General features: G+C 45.6%; 1 protein-coding gene across 1 annotated transcript in view; it reads left to right on the top strand.

Moving 5' to 3' along the window:
- The window catches only part of WDR88 (WD repeat domain 88), a 46,264-nt gene that overhangs the window by 4,024 nt on the left and 18,869 nt on the right, over nucleotides 1–23,371 (top strand). The window contains exons 2-6 of the mRNA XM_021700990.1: nucleotides 11,756–11,866; nucleotides 16,789–16,877; nucleotides 18,082–18,145; nucleotides 20,687–20,825; nucleotides 22,031–22,160. Of these exons, the coding sequence (XP_021556665.1) occupies nucleotides 11,756–11,866; nucleotides 16,789–16,877; nucleotides 18,082–18,145; nucleotides 20,687–20,825; nucleotides 22,031–22,160 (533 nt within the window). The remainder of the gene's footprint in view (nucleotides 1–11,755; nucleotides 11,867–16,788; nucleotides 16,878–18,081; nucleotides 18,146–20,686; nucleotides 20,826–22,030; nucleotides 22,161–23,371) is intronic.

Genomic DNA, 23,371 nt, shown 5'->3' with positions numbered 1-23,371 from the left:
CCCCCCCCCCCCCCCCCCCCCCCCCCCGCAACCCCGGTCCTCACACCTCCCCTCATCCCTGCACCTACTGCTGAGCCTGCCTCACTCTAGCCTGGTTCCCCCATCCAGAGTCCCTGCACCTCCGCACTCCCTGGGGCAGTGCCCCAAACCCTGGTTGCTGTGTTCCACATGCCCTCGCGTTCTTCACACTCCCACAGCAGGGCATCCCCACATCCCCGACACACACCCCAGCCTGACACACATCCCCTGGACGCCATGGGGGGGTGGGTAGTAGACCATTTCAGCCTTGCTCCTTCTATCCCCCTCCCTTTTAAAAATATTGCTTTATTGAGGTGTAATTCACATATCATACAATTCACCCATATAAAGTCTGGGGTTTAGCGCATTCGCAGAGATCTGCAACTAGCGACACATCACTGTAGAACATTTCATCGTCTGGAAAAGAAGCCCCATACTCATTAGCAGTCAGTCCCCATTTCTCCTCAAGCGATCCTCCCAGCTCTAGCCAACTACTGATTTGGTCTCTGTCCCTATAAAGTTGCTTATTCTAGACCTTTCCTAGAAAGAGAATCAAACAGCGTGTGGTCTTTTGTGACTGGCTCCTTTTCCTTAGTATAATGTTTTCGAGGTTCATCCATGTTGCAGGATCTACTAGTACTTCATTTATTTAAAAGTACATATATATGCATATAATAAATACATGTTATATGTATTATAAATAGACTTCAGAGCAGTTTTCGGTTCACAGCAAAGATGAGCAGAAGATGGAGAGATTTCTTGTATATCCCCTACCTCCACACATGCATGGCCTTATTATCAACACACTCCACTAAATTAAATATTTAAAACAATTGATGATCCTACAATGATACCCAAAGTCCACAGTTTCACTCTGCGTGTTGTACATTGTATGGCTTTGGACAAATGTATACTGACATGTACAGTCATTATGTTATCATGCAGAGTAGTTGCATTGTCCTAAAAGTCCTCTGTGCTCTGCCTGTTCTCTCTCCAAACCTCCCAACCCCTGGTAACCACTGATCTCTTTACTGTCTTTATAGTTTCCAGAATGCCATCTATCTGGATGCATACAGTATGTGGTCTTTTCAGACTGGCTTCTTTCACTAGTAATTTCATTAGTAATCTGAAATCTACTAATGAATGTACTGAGTCTACTAAATCTTTCATTAGTAATGTGAATTTAAGTTTCCTGAATGTTTTTTTTCATGACTCATGTGTCTTTTCATGGCTTGGTAGCTCATTTACTTTTAGCACTGAATAATATCCCATTATTTGGATGTACCATAGTTTATAGTTTACCATTCACCTACCGAAGGACATCTTCAGCTTTTTCAAGGTTACTTCCAAGCTCTGGCAATAGTGGATAAAGCTGTAAAAAGCATCCGTGTGCAGGTTTTTGTGTGGACATAAGTTTTAAGCTCCTTTGGATAAATACCAAGGAGTATGATTGCTGGATTGTATGTTAAGAGTATGTTTAGTTTTATAAGACACCGTCAAACTGTCTTCAAAAGTACCTGCACCATTTTGCATCCCCGCCAGCAATGAATGAGAGTTCCTGTTTCTCCACATGTTTGCCAACATTTGGTATTGATAGTGTTCCAGATTTTGGCCTTTAAATATGTGTGTATTGGGCGCCTGGGTGGCTCAGTTGGTTAAGCGACTGCCTTCGGCTCAGGTCATGATCCTGGAGTCCCGGGATCGAGTCCTGCATCGGGCTCCCTGCTTGGCGGGGAGCCTGCTTCTCCCTCTGACCCTCCCCCCTCTCATGTGCTCTCTGGCTCTCTCATTCTCTCTGTCTCAAATAAATAAATAAAATCTTTAAAAAAAAATATGTGTGTATTGGTATCTTACTGTTGTTTTAATTTGCAAACCCCTGCTGATAAATGATGTGGAAAATCTTTTCACATGCTTATTTGCCACCCATATATCTTTTTTGGTGAGGTGTCTGTTAAGGTCTTGGCTCATTTTTTAAATTGGGTTGTTTATTTTCTTATTAAGCTATGACAATTTTGCACTTGATCTTAGCCAAAAGGCCGAGAAGTGATAAGCTTTGACAATTTTGGATGATAATCCTTTATCACATGTGTCTCTTGCAAATGTTTTCTCCCAGTCTGTGGTTTATCTCTCATTCTCTTGACATTGTCTTTCAAAGAGCAGAAGTTTTAAATTTTTATGAAGTCCAGCTCATCAATTATTACTTCCATGGATTGTGCTTTTGGCATTGTATCTAAAGAGTCATTGCCCCACCCAAGATCACCTAGATCTTCTAGATTATTATCTAGGAGTTTTTTTCAATTTGCATTTTACATTTAGGTCTGTGATCCATCTTGAGTTTTTGTGAAGGATGTAAGGTGGATGTTTAGATTTAGTTTTTTGCATGTGGATATCCAATTGTTCCAGCACCATTTGTTGAAAGACTGTCATTTCTCCATTGTATTGACTTTGCTCCTTTATCAAAGAGCAGTTGATTTTATTTATGTGGATCTATTTCTGGACTTTCTATTCTGTTCCACTGATCTATTTCTCTCTTCTTTCACTAATACTACACTGTCTTGATCACTATATCTTTATAGTAAGTCTTGAAGTTGTGTGGTGTCAGTATTTTGTTCTCCTGGATCTTTTGCCTCTCCATGCAAACTTTATAATCACTTTGTCGATATCTGCAAAATAACTTGCTGGGATTTTCATTGGGATTGCATTGAATCCATAGATCAAGTTGGGAAGAACTGACATCTTGGCAATATTGAGTCTTCTTATCCATGAACATGGACTATATCTCCATTTATTTAATTCTTTGATTTTGTTCATCAGAGTTTTGTAGTTTTCCTCATATAGCTCTTATACATATTTTGTTAGATATATGCCTAAATATTTAATTTTGTGCGGTACAAATGTAAATAATACTGTTTTTAATTTAAAATTCCGCTTGTTTGGGACACCTGGGTGGCTCAGTCAGTTAAGCATCTGCCTTCAGCTCAGGTCATGATCCCAGGGTCCTGGGGTGGAGCCTCGCATTGGGATCCCTGCTTAGCGGGGAGTCTGCTTCTCCCTCTGCCACTCCCCCTGCTCATGTTCCCTCTCTTTCTCTCTGTCTCTCAAATAAATAAATAAAATCTTTTAAAAAGATGAAATTCCACTTGTTCATTTCTGGCTTAGCAAAAAGTGATTGATTTTTGTATTTTATATTAACCTTGTATTCTGCAGTCTTGCCAAAACTGCTATTAGTTCCAGGAGTTTTTGTTGATTCCTTTGGATTTTCTACATAGGTGCTAATGTCATCTGTGCATTAAGACAGGTTTGTTTCTTCCTTCCTGATCTTAAACCTCTTATATCCTTTTCTTGTCTTATTGCATGAGCTGGAAGTTTCAGTACAATGTTGAAAAAGAGTGGTGAGAGGGAAAGTCTTTGCCTGTACCTGATCTTAGTGGAAAGACTGAGCTTCTCATCATTAAGTATGATGTTAACTGTAGGTTTTTTGTAGATAGTCTTTGGCAAACTGAGAAGTTCCCCTCTATTTCTAATTTGCTGAGAGTTATCATAAATGGCTATTGGATTTTGTCAAATGCTTTTTCTGCACCTATTGATATAGTCATGTGATTTTTCTTTTTTAGCTTACTGATGTGATGAATTACATTAATTCATCATCAACATTAATTCATTACTCAAAATCAATAATTGATTTTTGAGTAATGAAGTAGCCTTGCATACCTCGGATAAATCCCGCTTGGTGATGATGTATAATTCTTTCTATACATTGTCGGATTTAATTTGCTGATATTTGTTGAGGATTTTTACATCTATGTTCATGAGAGATATTGGTCTGTGGTTTTCTTTTCTTATAAATGTCTTTATCTGGTTTTGGTGTTAGGGTAATGCTAGCCTCACAGAATGAGTTAGGAAGTAGTCCTTCTGCTTCTATCCTCTAAAAGAGATTGTGGAGAATTGGTATAATTTTTTCCATAAAGGTTTGGTAGAATTCACCAGTGAATACATCTGGGTCTGGAGCTTTCTGTTTTGGAAGGTAATTAGTTACTATTTCAATTTCTTCATAAACACCTATCCAGAGTGTCTATTTTTTCTTGTGTGACTTTTGCCAAATTGTGTCTTTCAAGGAATTAGTCCATTTCATTTCAAATTTGAAATTAGTCCATTTCATTTCAGGTGATTAAATTTGTGGAAATAGAATTATTCATAATATTCCTTGACTATCTTTTTAATGTCCATAGAATCTTTCATTTCTGATATTAGTATTATGTTATCTCTTTTTTTTTCTTAGTTAGCCTGGCTAGAGGCTTATCAATTTTACTGATTTTTAAAAAGAATTTATTTATTTATTTGAGAGAGAGAACATGAGTGGTGGGGAGGGGCAGAAGGAGAGGGAGAGGCAAACTTCCCCCTGAGCAGGGAGCCCGATCCAGGGCCCGATCCCAGGACCTTGAGATCATGACCTGAGCTGAAGGCAGATGCTTAACCAACTAAGCCACCCAGGCATCCCTTTATTGATCTTTAAAAGTACAGTTTTTGGGTTCATTGATTTTCACTGTCAATTTCCTGTTTTCAATTTCATTGGCTTATGCTCTAATTCTCATTGTTTCTTTTCTTCTGTATACTTTGGATTTAATTTGCTCTTCTTTTTCTATTTTCCTAAAGTGGAGGTTTAGATGATTGATTTTAAATTCTTCTTCTTTTTTATATACACATTCAATGTTGTAAATATCTCTCTAAGCACTTCTTTCACTGCATCCCACAAATTTTGATATCATATTTTAATTTTGTTAGGTTCAAAATATTTAAAAACTTCTCTTGAGACTTCTTCTTTGACCCCTGTGTTATTTAGAAGTGTGTTGTTAGGGGTGCCTGGGTGGCTCAGTCAGTTAAGTGTCTGATTCTTGGACTCAGTTCAGGTCTTGATCTCAGGGTAGTTAGTTCAAGCCCTGCATTGTGCTCCATGCTGGACATGGAGCCTACTTAAAAAAAAAAAAAAAGACATGTTACTCTCCATGTATTTTGATATTTTCCAATCATCTTTCTGTTATTGATTTCTAATTTAATTCCCTTGTGTTCTGAGAGCAGACATTATATGATTTCTGTTTTTTTTGTTGTTGTTGTTAAGGTGTGTTTTATGGCCTAGAATGTGGTCTTTCTTGGTAAATGTTTCATATGAATTTGAGAAGAATGTTTATTCTGCTGTTGTTGGATAAAGTAGTCTGTACATTCAGTTGACTGATGGGGTATTGAGTTCCGCTGTATCCTTGTTAATTTTCTGCCCGCTGGATCTGGTCCTTTCTCATAGAGGGAAGTCTCCAACCATGATAGTGGACTCATCTATTTCTCTTTGCAATTTTATTTTATTTTATTTTATTTTAAAGGTTTTATTTATTTATTTGACAGAGAGAGACACAGTGAGAGAGGGAACACAAGCAGGGGGAGTGGGAGAGGGAGAAGCAGGCTTCCCACAGAGCAGGGAGCCCGATGCGGGGCTGAAGGCAGACGCTTAATGACTGAGCCACCCAGGTGCCCCTCTCTTTGCAATTTTAATAGCTTTTGCCTCACATAGTTGATGTTCTGATGTTAGGCACATATATGTTAAGGATTATTATATCTTCTTGGAGAATTGACCCCTTTTCATTATGCAATGCCCCCTTTTACCTCTGATAACTTTTCTCACTGTGACGTCTACTTAATCTGAAATTAATATAGCTAGTCTTGCTTTCTTTTCATTAGTGTTAGTATGGTCTATTTTTCCCATCCATTTACTTTTTTTTTTTTTAAGAGAGAGAGAGGGAGGGGAATAGGAACAGAGGGAGAGAGAGAATCTTAAGCAGTCTCCATACCCAACATGAAGCCCAACATGGGGCTTGATCTCACAGCCCGAGATCTTGACCTGAGCTGAAATCAAGAGTCGGACACTTAACCGACTGAGCCACCCAGGCACCCCCATCCATTTACATTTTTTTTTTTTAAAGATTTTATTTATTTATTTGACAGAGAGAGAGAGACACAGCGAGAGAGGGAACACAAGCAGGGGGAGTGGGAGAGGGAGAAGCAGGCTTCCCGCAGAGCAGGGAGCCCGATGTGGGTCTCGATCCCAGGACCCTGGGATCATGACCCGAGCTGAAGGCAGTCGCTTAACCAACTGAGCCACCCAGGCGCCCCAACATTTTTTTTTTTTAAAGAGCGAGAGAGAGGATAAGTGCAAGTGGGGGAAGGGGCAGAGAGAGACTCTCAAGCAAACTCCCTGCTGAGTGTGGAGCCTGATGTAGGACTCCATCTCATGACCCTGAGATCATGACCTGAGCTGAAATCAAGAGTCAGATGCTTAACCGACTGAGCCACCCAGGCACCCCTACTTTTAATCTGTATGTGTCTTTATATCTAAAGTGGGTTTCTTGTAGACAACATATCATTGGGTCCTGTTTTCTCATCTACTCTGACAATTTTTCATTTAATTGGTGCATTTAGACCATTCAAAGTGATTATTGATATAGTTGGATGAATATCCACCATATTTGTTACTGTTTCCTATTTGTTGCCCTTGTTTTTTATTCCTATTTTTGTCTTCTGCTCTTCTACCTTTTGTGGCTTTAACTGAACATTCCATGTGATTCCATTTTCTCTCCTTTCTTAGCATATCAGATACACTTTTTTTTTTCTTTTCTTAGTGGTTGCCCAAGAATTTGCAATATACATTTACAGTTAATTCAAGTCCACTTTCAAACAACATTATACTACTTCAAGGGTAGTGTCAGTAACTTAAAATATTTCTAATTCCTCCCTCATGTCCATTGTATCATTGGTGTCATTCATTTGTGTGTGTGTGTGTATATATATATATAATATAATTAACATGATTATATATATACACACATAATATAATATATACATAATCATGTTAATTATATAATATATAATATATTGTTGCTATTATAAGAATATATATAATATGTAACATATTATATATAATACATTGTTGCTCTTATTATTTTGAAGAAACTATTGTCTGTTAGATCAATTAAGAATAAGAACAAAGTTTGGGGCGCCTGGGTGGCTCAGTCGGTTAAGCGACTGCCTTCGGCTCGGGTCATGATCCTGGAGTCCCGGGATCGAGTCCCGCATCGGGCTCCCTGCTCAGCAGGGAGTCTGCTTCTCCCTCTGACCCTCCTCCCTCTCACGCTCTCTGTCTCTCATTCTCTCTCTCGCAAATAAATAAAATATTAAAAAAAAAAAAAGAAAGAACAAAGTTTTTATTTTACCTTCACTTATTCCTTCTTTGGTGCTCTCCTTGCTTCGTGTAGATCTGAGTTTCTGACCTATATAAGTTTCCTCCTCTCTAAAGAACTTTTAACATTTTTTGCAAGGCAGATCTATTGGTAACAAAGTTTCCTCAATTTTTGTTTGTCTGAGAAAATATTTGTCCTTCACTTTTTTTAAAAAAAAGATTTTATTTATTTATTTGACAAAGAGAGACACAGAGAGAGAGAGGGAACATAAGCAGGGGGAGTGGGAGAAGGAGAAGCAGGCCTCCTGGGGAGCAGGGAGCCCAATGCGGGGCTTGATCCCAGGACCCTGGAATGAGCCAAAGGCAGATGCTTAATGACTGAGCAACCCAGGTGCCCCTGTCCTTCACTTTTGAAGGATAATTTTGCAGGATACAAATTTCTAGGTTGGTGGGTTTTTTCCCTCCTAATACTTTAAATATTTCACTATAGTGTCTTCTTATTTACATGGTTTCTGAGAAGGTGGGTGTGATTCTTATCTTTGCTCCTTTATAGGCAAGGCGTTATTTTCCTCTAGCTTCTTTCAAGAATGTCCTTTTATCTTTGATTTTCTGGATCTTTAAAATTATATACTAGGTGTAGATTTTTTTTTTTTTCATTTATCCTGTTTGGTGTTCTCTGAGCTTCCTAGATCTGTGGTTTGGCATTTGAAATTAATCTGGGGGGACTTCTCAATCATTATTGTTTCAAATATTTCTCTTCCATTTTCTCGTCTCCTTCTGGTGTTTTCATTATGCATATATTACACAATTGTAGTTCTCCCACAGTTGTGGCAAATTCTGTTCCATTTCTTTAAGTCTTTTTTTTTTTTCCTGTTTGCTTTTCAGTTTTGGAGGTTTCTATTGATATATCCTCAAGCTCAGAGATTCTTTCCTTAGCCATGTCTAGTCTAATAATGAACACATCAAAGATACGCTTTATCTGTTATAGTGCTTTTGATCTGTAGCATTTCTTTTTGGTTCTTTCTTTGTATTTCCATCTCTGCTTACATTGCATACTGTCTACCACATTCATTAGAGCCCTTAGCATATTAACCACAGGTGTTTTAAGTTCCTGGTCTGATAATTCCAACATCCTTGCCGTATCTGGGTCTGGTTTTGTTGTTGGGTTTGCGCTTTCTCTTCAAGCTACGTTTTCTGCCTCTTAGGATTGTACTTTTTTTTTTTTTCTTGATAGCCAGACATGACGTACTGGGTAAAAGGAACAGCTGTAAATAAGCTGTAGTAATGTGATGCTAACGTGTAGGGGGCAGAGAAGGTCTATAGTCCTATGACTAGGTCTCAGTCTTTTAGTGGGCCTCTGCCTCAGAGTGGTGAACTTCACAGGTGCTTTTAAAGTCTGCACCCTCTGCCCCCCACTCTGAGGTTAGGTGGGATTGGAAGGCTAGAGTGGCCATCTGGGTGTTTCCCTCCTCCCATGTGGAAGGCCAGAGCTGGCTAGGGTTGGGTATTTCCTTTCCCCCAGGTCAGTTAGGCTCTGATAAAATCCCATCAGGGTTATGCTCTGGCTAAATAGTTTCTCCTGACAGCCGAGCTTGTTAGGTACAACACAATGCTGCTGTGGAATATTTCAAAGTGATTCTTTCCCACCCCTCTCCCAGCCAGAAGCATGAGGGGATTTTTCTCTGATCTTCACTGTGAGGACGAGGTCCACTACTGGAGGTAATGCTAACATGAATGTGGGGGCCCCTCATGGCTGGGTCCCCCTGGAATTTTTTTTTTAATTCTTATGTTAATCCCCATACATTACATCATTAGTTTTAGATGAAGTGTTCCATGATTCATTGTTTGTGCATAACACCCAGTGCTCTATGCAGAATGTGCCCTCCTCAATACCCACCACCAGGCTAACCCATCCTCCCACCCCCCTCCCCTCTAGAACCCTGTTTGTTTTTCAGAGTCCATCGTCTCCATGGTTCGTCTACCCCTCCGATTTCCCCCGCTTCATTCTTCCCCTCCCGCTACCTTCTTCTTCTTCTTCTTCTTTTTTTTTCTTAACATATATTGCATTATTTGTTTCAGAGGTACAGATCTGAGATTCAACAGTCTTGCACAATTCACAGCGCTTACCAGAGCACATACCCTCCCCAGTGTCTATCACCCAGTCACCCCATCCCTCCCACCCCACCCCCCACTCCAGCAACCCTCAGTTTGTTTCCTGCAATTAAGAATTCCTCATATCAGTGAGATCATATGATACATGTCTTTCTCTGTTTGACTTATTTCACTCAACATAATACCCTCCAGTTCCATCCACGTCATTGCAAATGGCAAGATCTCATTCCTTTTGATGGCTGCATAATACTCCATTGTATATATATACCACATCTTCTTTATCCATTCATCTGTCGATGGACATCTTGGCTCTTTCCACAGTTTGGCTATTGTGGACATTGCTGCTATAAACATCGGGGTGCACGTACCCTTTCGGATCCCTACTTTTGTATCTTTCCCCCTGGAATTTTTAACCCTCAAAATTATCCACGCTGCACCTCCAGCAACTTGTCAGTTATAGGTCAGGTTTCCCAATCCTAGGCCTGGTTCCCATGGAGGTCACTGCTCTTGGATTTCTGCTCTATAATTTAGAATTCTTTGTATTTGCCTGTCCCTCCAATTTTGGGGGTAGCAGTCTGCTCTGTGACCTCACTTGTCTTATGAATCTGGGAAGAGTTGTTGATTTCAGCCCAGAAATGAGAAGTCCTTCATTCCTGTCGTATGGGCTAGTCATGTTTCATCATGTGAATATGCCTCATTTTATCTGTTCATTCACCAGTGGATGGATATTTGTATTATTTCTGTTTGTTTGATTATTCTGAATAATACTGCTATGAGCACCCATGCTCTAATTTTTGTGTGGCCATATGTTTTCATTTCTGTTAGGTATACACCTAGGAGTGAAGTTGCTGGATCATGTATTTGTATATGTTTTAATTTTTGAGGAAATACTGAACTATATCCCAAAGGGGCCACACCATTTTACATTCCCACCAGCCATGTATGAGACTTCTGAGTCTTCCACATTCTTGCCGGCACTTGTTATTATCTTACTTTTTGATTATAGACATCCTAGTGGGTATGAGGTGGTATCTCAATATGGTCTTTTTCTAAAAAAATATTTTATTTATTTGAGAGAGAGCTAGCACAAGAGTGGGGGGAGGGGCAGAAGGAGAGGGAGAAGCAGACTCCCCACTAAGCACAAAGCCTGACATGGGGATTGATCCCAGGACTCCAAGATCATGACCTGAGCCAAAGTCAGACGCTTAACTGACTGAGACACCCAGGCGCCCCTCAAATTATGTGTGATTTATATTTTCATAATTGCTAGTGATGTTGAGCACATTTCCATGTGCTTCGAGCTCACTGACATGTCTTCTTTGGAGAAATGCCTATTCAGATGTTTTGCCCATTTTAAAATTGGGTTGTTCCTTTTTCTATTGTTGAGTTTTGAGCATTCTTTATGTGTTCTAGATAAAAATCTCTCATCTGATATACGATTTCCAAAAGTTTTCATCCGTTGTGTGGGTTGTTTTTTCACCCTCCTGATGGTGCCCTCTGAAGAGCAAGTTTTTAATTTTGATAATGCCCAGGTTCACATTGTTGCTGTTGCCGCCGCCTGTGCATGTGGTGTTGGAACCACTGCCTAACTCAAGTTCCCGAAGACTTACAACTATGTGTTCTTCTAAGAGCCTTGTGGTTTTAGTTCTTACATTGAGATCTTTGATCCATCTTGAGTTAACCTTGGTAGGTGGCGTGAGGCAATGGTCTGCCTTCATTCTTTTGCAGGTGGATTTTATTTGTCTCAGCACAATCTGTTGAAAAGACTAATCTCTCCAGTTTTAATTACTTGGCACCCTTGTTAAGGAAGCAAGGGACCTAAAATATGAGGGCTTATTTCTGGATTCTCAATTCTGTTCCATCAATCTCTATGTCTGTTGTTCGGCCAGTAACTACAGGGTCTTCACTATGGTCACTTTTTGTGTGTGGTAAATTTTGAAATTGGGAATTGTGAGTACTCCACCTTTGTTCTTTTTCAGGATTGTTTTGGCTATTTTGCTTTCCTTGAGCATCCATGTAAGTTTTAGGATCAGCTTGTCAATTTTGGAAAGGAAGTCAGCTAGGATCTTGAGGGGATACTGCTGAATCTGTAGATCATCTTGGAATGTAATTTCATCTTAACAATAGTAAGGTAATAGCTAATCCATGAATGTGGGCTGCTTTCCCATGTCTTTGGGTCTTCTAAAATTTCTTCCAACAATGTTCTGTAATTTTCAGAGTATAAGTTTTACACTTTTTTTTTTGTTAAATGTATTCCTATTTTGATGCCTTTAATGGAATTTTTTTTTAGTTTTTTTTTTCCAGTTTCTTCATTGCAAGTGTATAGAAGCACAACTGATTTTTTTATATTAATCTTGTATTTTTTAAGCTGTTGAACTCATTCAATCTCTCTTTTTTTTTCAGATCCCGTTTAAAGTTCTGAGGGGACATGAGGACCTTGTGAGCTCCTGTAACTTCTGTGTGGATGACACAAAGCTCCTCAGTGGCTCTTATGACTGCACTCTAAAGCTGTGGGTAGGTGGCCTGGTGTAGGTGAGATGAGAACGTCCCAGTAGGGGATATAGGCTTGTGCCATATCTTATGGAGAGTTCCCAGATGCTCAAGGATCCCAAAGACTTGGAGAGAACTTTCTGAGAGAAATGCAAGAAGGAGAAGCCAAGTGACGGTTCAACCCTAGCGTCAAGCCCTGGAGAGAGATGAGTTTAGTGTGGCTGCTGGTGGCCTGTTGATTTGGAAAACATAGGAGCAGGGGATGGGGACAACCGGCGGAACCCCCCACCTACTGTTGGACAGTTCCTGCTGTACCTAGGGCTTACCTGGGATCTCTGAGCTGTGGCCTCTCTTTGGGTCTCCTTCTCATTTGGAAACTTCACTTCCATCCACAGAGTTGGTATGACCAGGCCTAGGTGGTCACAGAGGACAGGAAAGTGGCCAGGCCTGGGACCTGTCCATGAGGGGTGGTTTGGAGGGGCAGGCTTGAGCATGGCTCAGTGTCCCAAGGTGCAGGAAGCAGGGGCGCAAGGAACAGGGGTGTGTGATGGTCAGATGCGGTTGCAGAGACGTGGCCACTGAGAACTCTTCCAAAGCCTCTGGGCATAGCCAGCAGATGCTGGAAGGCCAATTTGGGGGCATTGCTGGTCAGTCAGGAGCGGGTGATGAGGGAGTGGGGATGGGGGATGTCAATGGCCATCAGGGCCCAGGCCACAGATGACTGTGTGGCTGGGGCTGGGCCCATGGGGGACAACAGTCCATTCTGAGTTTTGCCATCTCCTCTGGCTTCAGGGGCAGGAGGGGATAGAAAGGAATCTGGGCTGGTTCCTGGGTTCCGGTTTGGGTAATCAGGTGAAGGATAGCTCCTCACCCTCCAGATGACCACAAGGTCATCTTCTGTGTCATCAGTGGGTACCAAGGCCTGGCAGACTAGGCAGGAGGGTTTGGGGATGGTCCAAGTGGCTCAGCTGTGTGACCCTGGGTGGTCACATGACCTCCTGGGCCTCCCTGAAACTCTCCAGGTCCAGCTGCATACTGGGGCTACCCTGGGGCCTGCCTGGATGCCCAACAGCCATCCGTTCCCCACCTCTGCTGTGGCTCATGAGCTCCTGCTGGGAAAACTTCTGGTTCTTCTGAGAGCCTTAAACCCTTTCCCAGCCCTCTGGGGAGACTGAGGAGCCAGGGGCGAGGGGGCTCTATGGGTTGTCATCACCCAGGGAAGGAGGGGGGGGGGCAGCTTTCCAAGTGTGCATCCTGCTTGGCCAGCTCAGATCCTCCCCTCATTCTTCTCACCTTTTGAACCAGTGGAGGGACTCACAGGGGTTTCTGTCTGTTTGGGCCAAAGGCTCTTGTCTCTAAAAGGGGAAATCCACCTGTTTTATCTTGTCCCAAGATTAGAGACCATCCACTGAGATGTCCCTGGTTCTCCACAGTGGTCTGGCTGCCTAGTCCACACCACTGTTTCCAGGATGCAGTCACTTCCGCCTGTCCAAGTGTCCCGATACCAGCCTCGCTCATGGCCTTGCCTGCTTCTGCCAATTTCTCCAGGTCCCTCCCACGCCACTCCCCACCCCCAGCCCTTGCCAGAGTCACCAGTTGTCTGCCTTGGCTGGCCCCATTGACACCTCCTCCAAGAAGTCCTCTTTCCTCCTCCCGGTTCTCTTTTCCCCACCTTTCCCTTTGGCTGGCTTCTCCCCTGGCTCTCCCTGCCCCAGTGTAGCTGCCATTCCTGAGCGCTCCCTGGGTAGATGACTCAGCCATTGCCCGGCACACTGACTTCTCCTGTCATGGTATCTTGGCCAAAATGTCCCCTTGCTTCTTCCTCCTCTCCCCACTCCTGTCACCTTGCATCTCCTATCCCCCCTCTTGGGCCCCACCCCGAACCCAAGCATCTGATTTAATCTTTTGGAAGCTCCCTTTACCCTCACTGTGGACCATTGTGAATAATTTGCAAAGTCCATACATATATGAAGAAGTTGGGGAAAAATCATTTTTTTTTGAGAGATTGAGAGAGAGAGGGGAGATGGAGGGGCAGAGGGAGAGAGAGAATCTCAAGCAGACTCTCTGCTGGGTGCAGAGCCCGAAGTGGGGCTCGATCTCACAACTGTGAGATCATGACCTGAGCTGAAACCAAGGGTCAGACGCTTAACCGACTGAGCCGCCCAGGGACCCTGGGGAAAAATCATTCTTAATCCTGTACCCAATATCCCTCTAATATATTGGCATGCCTCTTTCCAGTCATTAAGAAATAGCAACTTTGGTGGTTTTCCTCACAGCACAGAGAAGAAACAAGAGCCATCACTTCACAACCCTGGAGTTAACTGCTGTGAAAATGTTGGATGGGCACCTGGGTGGCTCAGTCGTTAAGCATCTGCCTTCGACTCAGGTCATGATCCCAGGGTCCCGGGATGGAGCCCCGCATTGTGCTCTCTGCTCAGCAGGAAGCCTGCTTCTCCCTCTCCCACTCCCCCCTGCTTGTGTTCCCTCTCTCGTTGTGCCTCTTTAAAAAAAATGTTGGGATATAAGTTTATTTTTTTCTTGTTCGCACACGTATACCCATGTTTACTAAATTGAGACCATAAAGAAACACTGTTTATATAACCACGATAAACTTGGGGTGTGGGTGTTGTCACATTTCCCTATTTTCCCAACTATTTAGTGGAGGCCCTCTTTTCCTCCCCTTCACTGAAAGTATGACCAGTACCCCCGCCTTGAATTATCTGAGTCAGTTATCTGAGTCCACAGAGGGGTTCCTGCCTCCAAATGCCAGGTGAAAAGGAAGCTGTCTTTCGCTTATTTATTTCAAGAAACAGTCAGTACAAAACAGAGACATTTCCACTGCTTTTGGATTTCACTAACAAAATCTGGCTTGTTTGCCATCTGCTTCTTGTGGAAGGATTCTCTTCACAAGCAGTGCACCTGTTCCAAAAGGGTTCTCTGTCTACGGGTGCTGTTCCTCTACCTGGCCAGCAGGTGTCACTATTGAGTGCTGAAGCTGCACATGGACCCCCTGCTGAGGGTCCATTCCAGGGCTGACCTTAGCCTGCCCCGGGGTGGGCTGCACAGACCGCAGTCCCAGGCCCCACAGTGATCGTTTTCTTAGTTCCATGTTTGTGCTAGAGCCACGCCCCAGCCGGGGAGGCTGGATCGCAGGCAGGGGACTCGTTCTTTTCTCCCAGCCAGTAGACTTGTGAATCCAGGCTTGCAGCTTGGATGTGTTCTGTCCTGGTGAGTTCTTCCTTGGATTCCCGCTATCTCTTCCTGCCTCTGATTAGGGCCTGCTGGGTTCCCCCAACACGACCCCACTGTTTCAAGTCCTAACGGAGCGGGGGTTGAGGGCCTGGGTTTGTGTAGAAAAGGGTTCCTATAGCAGGTGTGAGACTGCCGTGCAGGCTGGCCTTGGCAGGCATCTGGGAGCTGGACTGGCCCATGGTGTCCTGCAATCCGCTAAGTGATAAGGAGGGCTCAGTGTACCCAGACTGTTGGCGTAAGCCATGTGGTTCATGCTGAGCACCTGCTTTCCTTCTGGGAGTCTGGATTTTGGTGTGTGCTAGGGAATCCCCCCAAAAACCCGGGGCCCCAAGGCTCAGGCACATCTCCCCGATAGATGACACATCACACGTGTTATCACAACTGGTTGCTGGAGGAATTAGGCATGTCCTTGTGACCCACTGGAGAGACTCTTGGAAGCTTGTGCCTCGTCTCCTCTGGACTCCACCCCAGGTTCCTTCCCCTTTGCTGATTTTGCTTTGTGTCCTTTGCTGTAATAAATCTTAGCTGTGAGTCTGACTATGTGCAGGATCCTGTGGGGATCCTGGAGAATTACCGAGCCTGGGGGTAGTCTTGGGGACCCCTGACAGAGGGTTCTTTGCCCCCCAACACAACTTGGGCTCTTTCTTTCTTTCTTTCTTTCTTTTTTTTTTAAGATTTTAGTTGTTTGTCAGAGAGAGAGAGTGATGAGCGAGCACAAGCAGGGGAAGTGGCAGGCCGAGGGAGAAGCAGGCTTCCCGCTGAGCAGGGAGCCCGATGCGGGGCTCGATCCCAGGACCCTGAGATCATAACCTGAGCCGAAGGCAGACGCTTAACCGACTGAGCCACCCAGGTGCCCCTCGACTTGGGCTCTTAATACAAAATGGGCTCTGCGCATCCGGAAGTACTGTCCCAGGCCTGCCCCGGGCAGGCCAGAAGCCCCCGTGCTCCGCATTTTCACCCCGCAACCCAAGCCCTTTCTCGGAATTCACTGTCTTACCAGTAACCTGTTTTTCAAGGGGACTTTCCACCGCAGCTTATCCTGAAAAGCTCTGGGCACATTTCTAACTGAGAATATTTCACCTCTGCCACAACGGGCATTTTCTCTTTGGCACCTTGTTTTCTTCTCTTCATGGTCTCCAGCTATTGCCGGGCTTCGATCTCATTGTCGTCTTCAGTCATCAGCCGCCCGCGTGCTAACAGGGGCCGGCGCCCCATGTTTGGCCTGCTGGGGTCTGTTTTAGCCGCTCCCCTGAGGTGACTCATGCCACTGTGCCCGCCATCCCCTCTAACACCTGATGGACCTTTCTCCGCACAAGCCTTGGACTGGGGTGGGCAAGGGTGGCCCTGTTAGGAGGGACCCCTCGGAGTCGCACTGCTGGGTCAAAGGGCGTGAACTCTTTCAACAAGTTCTTGAAAGGTCTTGTGAGATTCTGCCAAGCCCCTTCGGCCGGTAGAGATGGAGGAAATTGTCCGTGGCCCTGTCCCCCTGGGGGCGCCTGTGCAGGGGAGGGGGCGTTCTCCAGGGAGGCTGTGGGGGGCAGGGCGCCCTCGCTGCTCTGGGGAGAGGCAGCGGGGCGAGGGGCGGCGTGGGACCAGGGGTCGTCACACATTGCTGCCGTGGACGAGCTCAGCGCGCAACTTCCGCCCACGGCTGGGTGACCTCGCTCTCCCCCTCTCTCTCCTGTTGATTTGAGGATGCTGTGGATGGCTCAGTCATTCGGGATTTTGAGCAGAGGCCCAAAGCTCCTGTTTCAGAGTGCAGCGTGACAGCTGACGGCAGAAGGTGACCTTTCCCTCGTCCGGCGCTGGGTTGGAGGAGCGAGGGGGCAGGCCAGCGAGCAGCACGCCAGGGACGTTTCTCTTCTCCCGCCTCTGTCCCCACGGTTCCCACGTTTTGCTGGGAGAGTCAAGGGGATGTGGCAACTCTTGGAAAATGTAAAGCGCTGACAAGACCGCACGTATGGCGGCTCAGACAAAGCCGGTCTGCCTTTCCTTCACGGAGATGCTTTTCCGTGGTCACACCCGTGGCCCTGATGAAGCTGCAAGCGGCCACAGCGACTGAGGCCCAGGTGGCATCTCACAGGGGGAAACGGAGGCCCAGGACATGAGATAGGCCTTTAAAACACAAGGGGCTTTGCTTTTTTTTTTTTTTTTAAGGTTTTATTTATTTGGTGTCCTAAGGACAACTTTCTTTTCTTTTCTTTTTTTTAAGATTTTATTTTTTTATTTGATAGAGAGAGAGAGAGACAGTGAGAGAGCGAACACAAGCAGGGGGAGTGGGAGAGGGAGAAGCAGGCTTCCCACTGAGCAGGGAGCCCAATGTGGGGCTCCATCCCAGGACCCTGGGACCATGACCGAGCCGAAGGCGGACACTTAACTGACTGAGCCACCCAGGCGTCCCAAGAGGCTTTGCTTTAAAACAGATTTGCTTGTGCCCCGAGCAGCAGCTACAAAGCTCGTAAAAACTCGCATGGGAATTTATCCTCCATGGGGGACACGGATTGCCACAGAAACATGCAGAGGAGAGAGGTACATGTATATTAGTACGGATAAAGGTACATTTATATTATTTTACTAAATGTACAAGAAAACATTTCAGAACAAAGTAAGCTGTCAAAGTGTTCCTGTAAAAAGACAGCCGCGTGAGCAGAGAAGGAAAGGGTTGGTCCGCGTGAGTGGTAGGTAGCCCCTCAGAAGAAGACTCATTCGCAGAAAAGAAGAAACAGTCCCTTTAATGCCCTGAAGGTGGAAGAACGTATCTGGGTGGCTGAGGGACTCAGGAAGAGCACGCAGTGGTGCCCGGCGTGAGGTTCTGTCCGTTTCCAGGGAGGCTCATGGAGGGGGCTCAGGGAGCATCTTGAGGAAGATTCGGGGATTACTTTGCAGTCTTGGTCCTAAGTTATAGACATTTTCTATGAAGAATTTTCTATGTTTTTTTTTTTTCATAGAACCCATAGCCATAATGGTCTGGGTCATTTTCTTGGCAGAATTATCACAGCGTCCTATGACAAAGCGGTGAGGGCTTGGGACCTTGAGACAGGCAAGCTGCTGGTGAGTGTGGCCCGCCCAGTGCATGGCAACACAGGCTCGTGCCTGGGCTTGGTGGGGGCAGGGAGAGGGGGGCCTCAGGCGGGGCCTGGGGTGGGAAGGGAAACCAGTCTTTCAGAAAAGGAGAATTTTCTCAGGGACACCAGGTGCTGGAGGGGGGTGCATCAGGGAAGGAAACTTCTTGAGGCAGGCAGAGGAGGGCTTTTGCTGGAAGGATGGGAAGGGTTTGGATACACAAGCAGGGGGAGTGGGGGAGAAAGGGGCATGGCATTCCAGGCTGAGGGAAATGCACAGGCAAAGAGACTCTCCCCTGTTGGGGTGTTGGGATTTGATGGGGTAGGAAGTAGAGCTGAGGCCATGGGACAAAGACCACGTGGTGAAAGCATGAGTGTTCTGGGGATGGTCTTCTCCCAAGCTTGGAAGGGCCACCATCCATCCATCCGAACCAGCCTGAGACCATCTCTGTCCCATGCCCTGGCAGCCCCGGCCCTGCCAAGGGGGGCTCCCCAGGGAGCTCCTCATCGCCTCGCCTTTGCTCCTCTTTTCTTCTTAGTGCAAAGATCAATTTATAGTCACCATAAACACCCCAGAGATTATAGTTAATATGTTGGCATCTCTTTTCCTATGTCTGCGCATATTTCCAGATGAACACAGGTGAGTATGTTCTGTTAACAACGTAGCATCATTCTGTGCATACTTTCTGGATCTTGACTTTTTTTTTTTTCACTCAAAAATAAATAGTGGGTAAGTACACATCGACGTCATCCTTTCTCATGGACGCATGGATTCCATGGGATGGATAAGTCAGGCTGTATTGCACTATTCCCCAGTAGGACATTAGGGCTGTTTTTACTTTTCTCTATCATAAGTGATGCTATGATGAGGAAATTTTGTGTGTAAATTTTTATACACACGATGCAATATTTTTAAGGAAATAGAGCTGGATTTTATTGCTATAAGTAGAGCTGGATTTTATTGCTAATTTGGTATAGAAACATGGCCTTTTAAAAATTATCCTCTGGACATCTGTGCCAACTCCTCTCCGATGCACTGGAAGGGTGCTCACTATCTCACCGGCCAGATAGCATGATTTTTAAAAAATTTTAGCCCACTTTGGTTGGTGGAAAAATGAGATTAGCATTGATTGCTCCTGACTTTGAGCATTTATTCCAAATGTTTGTTTCTTCTCTTATACATTTCCTGCTCTTGTCTCCAGCCAGTTTTTCTATTTGAGATGCTTTTCTTTTTCTTCTTTAAACATCTTTTTAGTGCTTTGATTTATTTTTGTTGCCCCAGTGATCCACGCCACTTGCCAACTAGAGAGCTGAATTAGTTATCCACCATTGTTGGGCAAATTAGCCTGAAACTTAACAGTTAGAAACAACAAACGCTTATTATCTACCACTTTCTGACAGAAATCTAGGAGCAGCTTAGCTGGGTGGTTCTGGTTCAGGTTTCTTACGAGGTCACCATTCAGATGTCCCCTGGGGTACAGTCATCTGAAGGTTCAACTGGGGCTGAGGACTCCCCTTCCAAGATGGCGCACTCGGATGGCTTTGGTCAGGAGCCCTCAGTTGCTCTCCGCCATAGGGCTGCTTGAGTGTCCTCAGGAGGTGGCAATTTGCTCCCCCAGAGTAAGTGATCCAAGAGAGAGCAAGGAGGAAGCCACGGTTTCTTTTATGACCTGGTCACACACTGTCACTTCTGCCATATTCTATTCGTTAGAAGTGAGTCAACAAGGGGCGCCTGGGTGGCTCAGTCGTTAAGCGTCTGCCTTCAGCTCAGGTCATGATCCCAGGGTCCTGGGATCGAGCCCCGCATCGGGCTCCCTGCTCAGCGGGAAGCCTGTTTCTCCCTCTCCCCCTGCTTGTGATCCTGCTCTCGCTGTGTCTCTCTCTGTCAAATAAATAAATAAAATCTTTAAAAAAAAAAAAAAAGAAGTGAGTCACCAAGTCCAGCCCATGCTCAAGGGGTGGGGAATTAGGCTCTACCTTTTGGAAGGACTGGTGAAGAATTGTGGGTGTATTTTAAAACTGTCATAGTGGCAATACCATAATTTGTAAGGTACAGAGAGACTGTCCTTTCCTAGAATGTTGAGTGCTCATTGTCCCCTTCTTGAGGTTTGGTGCCCGTCTCTCCCGGGAGAGTGTGGGCAGCCTGAGGGGCTGGGCTGGGGTGTCTTGTCCATGGTGCGAGGCCCAGTGCAGACACCTAATAAACACTCATTTACCCAACTGAGTAGGAGGAAAGTTGGCCATTACGAGAACCTTGTGACTGGTTCCACTAGATGCTCTACCTATCCTTGTCCATCTGTCCTGCACACAGATTCATTAATTACATTAATTAATTAATTAAACCAACCCCAGTTTAAAATTCAGTTCCTTATTTGCACTAGCCATTGCAAATACTCAATGGCCCCATGTGGCCCAGAGACTAATTAATGTATTGGATGGTGCATAGATGGAACATTTCTGTCATCACAGAAAGTTCTACTGGACCACAGGGCTAGAGAGAAAACCACCTTTTGATTGTTGCCCTATTCAGTGGAAGATCAATCACGAAACCTTCATAGCCTCCTGTAAGGTTTCTCCTGATGGCAAATACGTGGTCTCGGCCTTGGATGTGGACCGCGCAATCTGTATAACAGACGCAGAAAATGCCACCACCGTGTCGCACATCAAAAGTGAGTTTGCAGGGGCTCCCTGCTCTGTTCTGTCTGCCATGGTAACAGCCACTTGTCACTTGACCGACAGTGACTTTCGATGGCCTTATCTGGTGAGGCTATAATGAGCCACATCATTAGCCACGGGACACTCACTGATAAAACACCAGCGGCTAAGACCTTGCCCGATTCTCATCGGTGAAGGCTAATCACAGGATTAGCCCCGTGCTTGTCATAAATGAAACAGTGTTCTGGTCCAGCGTCACGTGGACAGGTAAAGCCCAAACTTTTATCGAGTGGAGGCTTGGCCTTCATAACGTTTTTATCTGTAAAGATAATAAGCATCAGATGTCAGTTTCCTGGTTGTGACATGGTATAACAATTATACTCTTGTATAAAAGCTGTTTCTTTTGGGGGAAACTGGGTGACAGGCATACAGGATCTCTCTGTCTTACTCCTTACAACTGCATGCAACTTGACGGTTATCTCAAAATAAAACATTAAAAAAAACATGTAATCATCGTAAAAAATGTGGTAAGTACGTAAAGTTAAAAAGTGAAAGGCTGCTCTATGTGTCCTGTCTTCTTCACTGGGGTGTCTATTATTAACAATACGTTGCTGGGTGGCCTTCCTGACCTCAGTGAGTGTGCACGTGAGTGTGTGTGTTTGCACACTCCATGCCTACTTCCCACGTGTACCTTGTGTTTCTGTTTCTGAGCACGGACCTGGGACATGGGCGCTGCCCCCCGGCTGCACCTCCCTTTTCTGTGTCCCCTCATCCTCTACCTGTCCTCAGCCTCCAGCTTCTAGCTGCACACCATGCTTCTCCACGCTCTGTCCCACCTTCAGGCCTTTGCACCTGCTACTCCTTCTGCTGGGAGCCCTCTTCCTATTCTGGTTCCCCTGCTAACTTTTAAGGTCCCTCCTCAACCTCTCAGGGCTGGGCCAGGAGCCGTGACCTACCGCACACCCCTCTCGTGGCCCCCAACGTGCTATGGGCTGTTGCTTGCACAAGGGCATCTCCCCATCAGACTGGGAGCTCTGTGGGGACAGGGAGCCATTCGGCCGTGCCTCTCGTTCTAAGCCTGGCACATGGTCGGCACCCAGGAAATGTTTGTGCAAGTGTAGAGTCCCTTGTGAAACTGGTATTGTGTTTCTGTAACATGGTCGCTGCCTGGGGGGGCCTGTGGAATGCCAGGTAATGAGTTGCTTTCCCTGTGCCTCAGACCATCACAACCGGTCCCTCACAGCGTGCTGCTTTGACCCCGACAGCCAGAAGGTGGCTTCCGTCTCGCTGGACAAAAGCATCAAGATCTGGGATATTACATCCCAGGCCACGCTGCTCACCATCACCAAGTGAGGAGGGGCCCCCTCCTGCAGCAGGGGGGTGGGCCCAGGTCCCCGTTCACGCCCTCCTGGATTCGGCCTGCACACCATCGGCTTGCGATCGGGTGTCCACATGGGGCATCTCTAGCTTGGTCACGGGTGCTTGGAGGAGGCTGGAGATGGAGAAAGGGAAGGCGGGAGCCAGGTGGGGGAAACACCACTAGCTGTGGCTAGTGGGCAGGGACAGGGCTCAGGTGCATTTGTTTTCATGTGAGCCAACCCTGGAAAACATTGTGCAGAGCTACCCCATCTCCCTCCCAAATGTGAATTTCCAATGTCTCCTGTAAAAGGGGAAGATCTGATCGTCCAGGGTGGGCAAGGGTTCCCTGGCAGGTGGCCCCCACCGGGTTGGGGGGAGCAGGCCTCTCCAGCAGGCCCTGGAGTCAGGATCCCAGAAGTGTATATGCCCCGGCACCCTGCCTGCTGCGCTCAGTGACGAGCCCTGCTGGCCCGGGACAGGCTGTCCCTTGGGGATCTGGCCCAGAGTTAAGAGTGTGCAGGTTCGTATCCTGTGTGACCTTGGGCCTTAGATTCCTCACCTGCAAACTGAGCAGAGGCGAGGTCTGAGCAAGACGGCACACGCTGGTCCTCAGGACGGGCCACACGGTGCATGCTCAGCACATGCTCTCTTACTGAGAGGGACTCTCAGGGTCGGGGGTGCTATGGGCCACTTCCTTAGGGCAGGGAGGGGTGCGGGCAGTGGAGGGGGCTGCAGTTCCTGCTGTGGGTGTCACAGCCCACTGTGTTCTGTTTTCCCCATGGGGGTGGAAAGAGAAATAAGCAAAATGTTTATTGGTATTTTTGATCAACCTAAATGTATGATTTTTTTTTTTTTGAAATATAGCTTTTAGCAAGAAAAGATAAAGGCAAAGATTCTCAGTGCCACGTGACAGGGATGGCTTCAGGGTATGCAGCCTCTGAAGTTACACAGGGTCCCCACACAGAGTGCCCCACGCTTGATTTCATACTCTGCTGTCAACGTCCTTAAATTCTTAGTTTTTGAACAAGGGGCCTTGCATGTTTTTATTTCCAAAATATGTAAATTACTTTTTGAAAATGTAAAATATGCAACACAGTACAAAATTAAAAAGGAACAAAAGAATATCTAGTGAAAAATAGCTCTTACCTGTCTCGAGGTCATTCACTTTCCCCTTTCCCTCTTTCCTGTCTGTCTTTCATTC

The sequence above is a fragment of the Neomonachus schauinslandi genome, chromosome 16 (genome assembly GCF_002201575.2).
Source record: "Neomonachus schauinslandi chromosome 16, ASM220157v2, whole genome shotgun sequence".
In the NCBI taxonomy this organism is placed as follows: domain Eukaryota; kingdom Metazoa; phylum Chordata; class Mammalia; order Carnivora; family Phocidae; genus Neomonachus; species Neomonachus schauinslandi.
The sequence above is the reverse complement of the archived record's forward strand: the minus strand, read 5'-3'. Positions and strand labels throughout refer to the sequence as shown.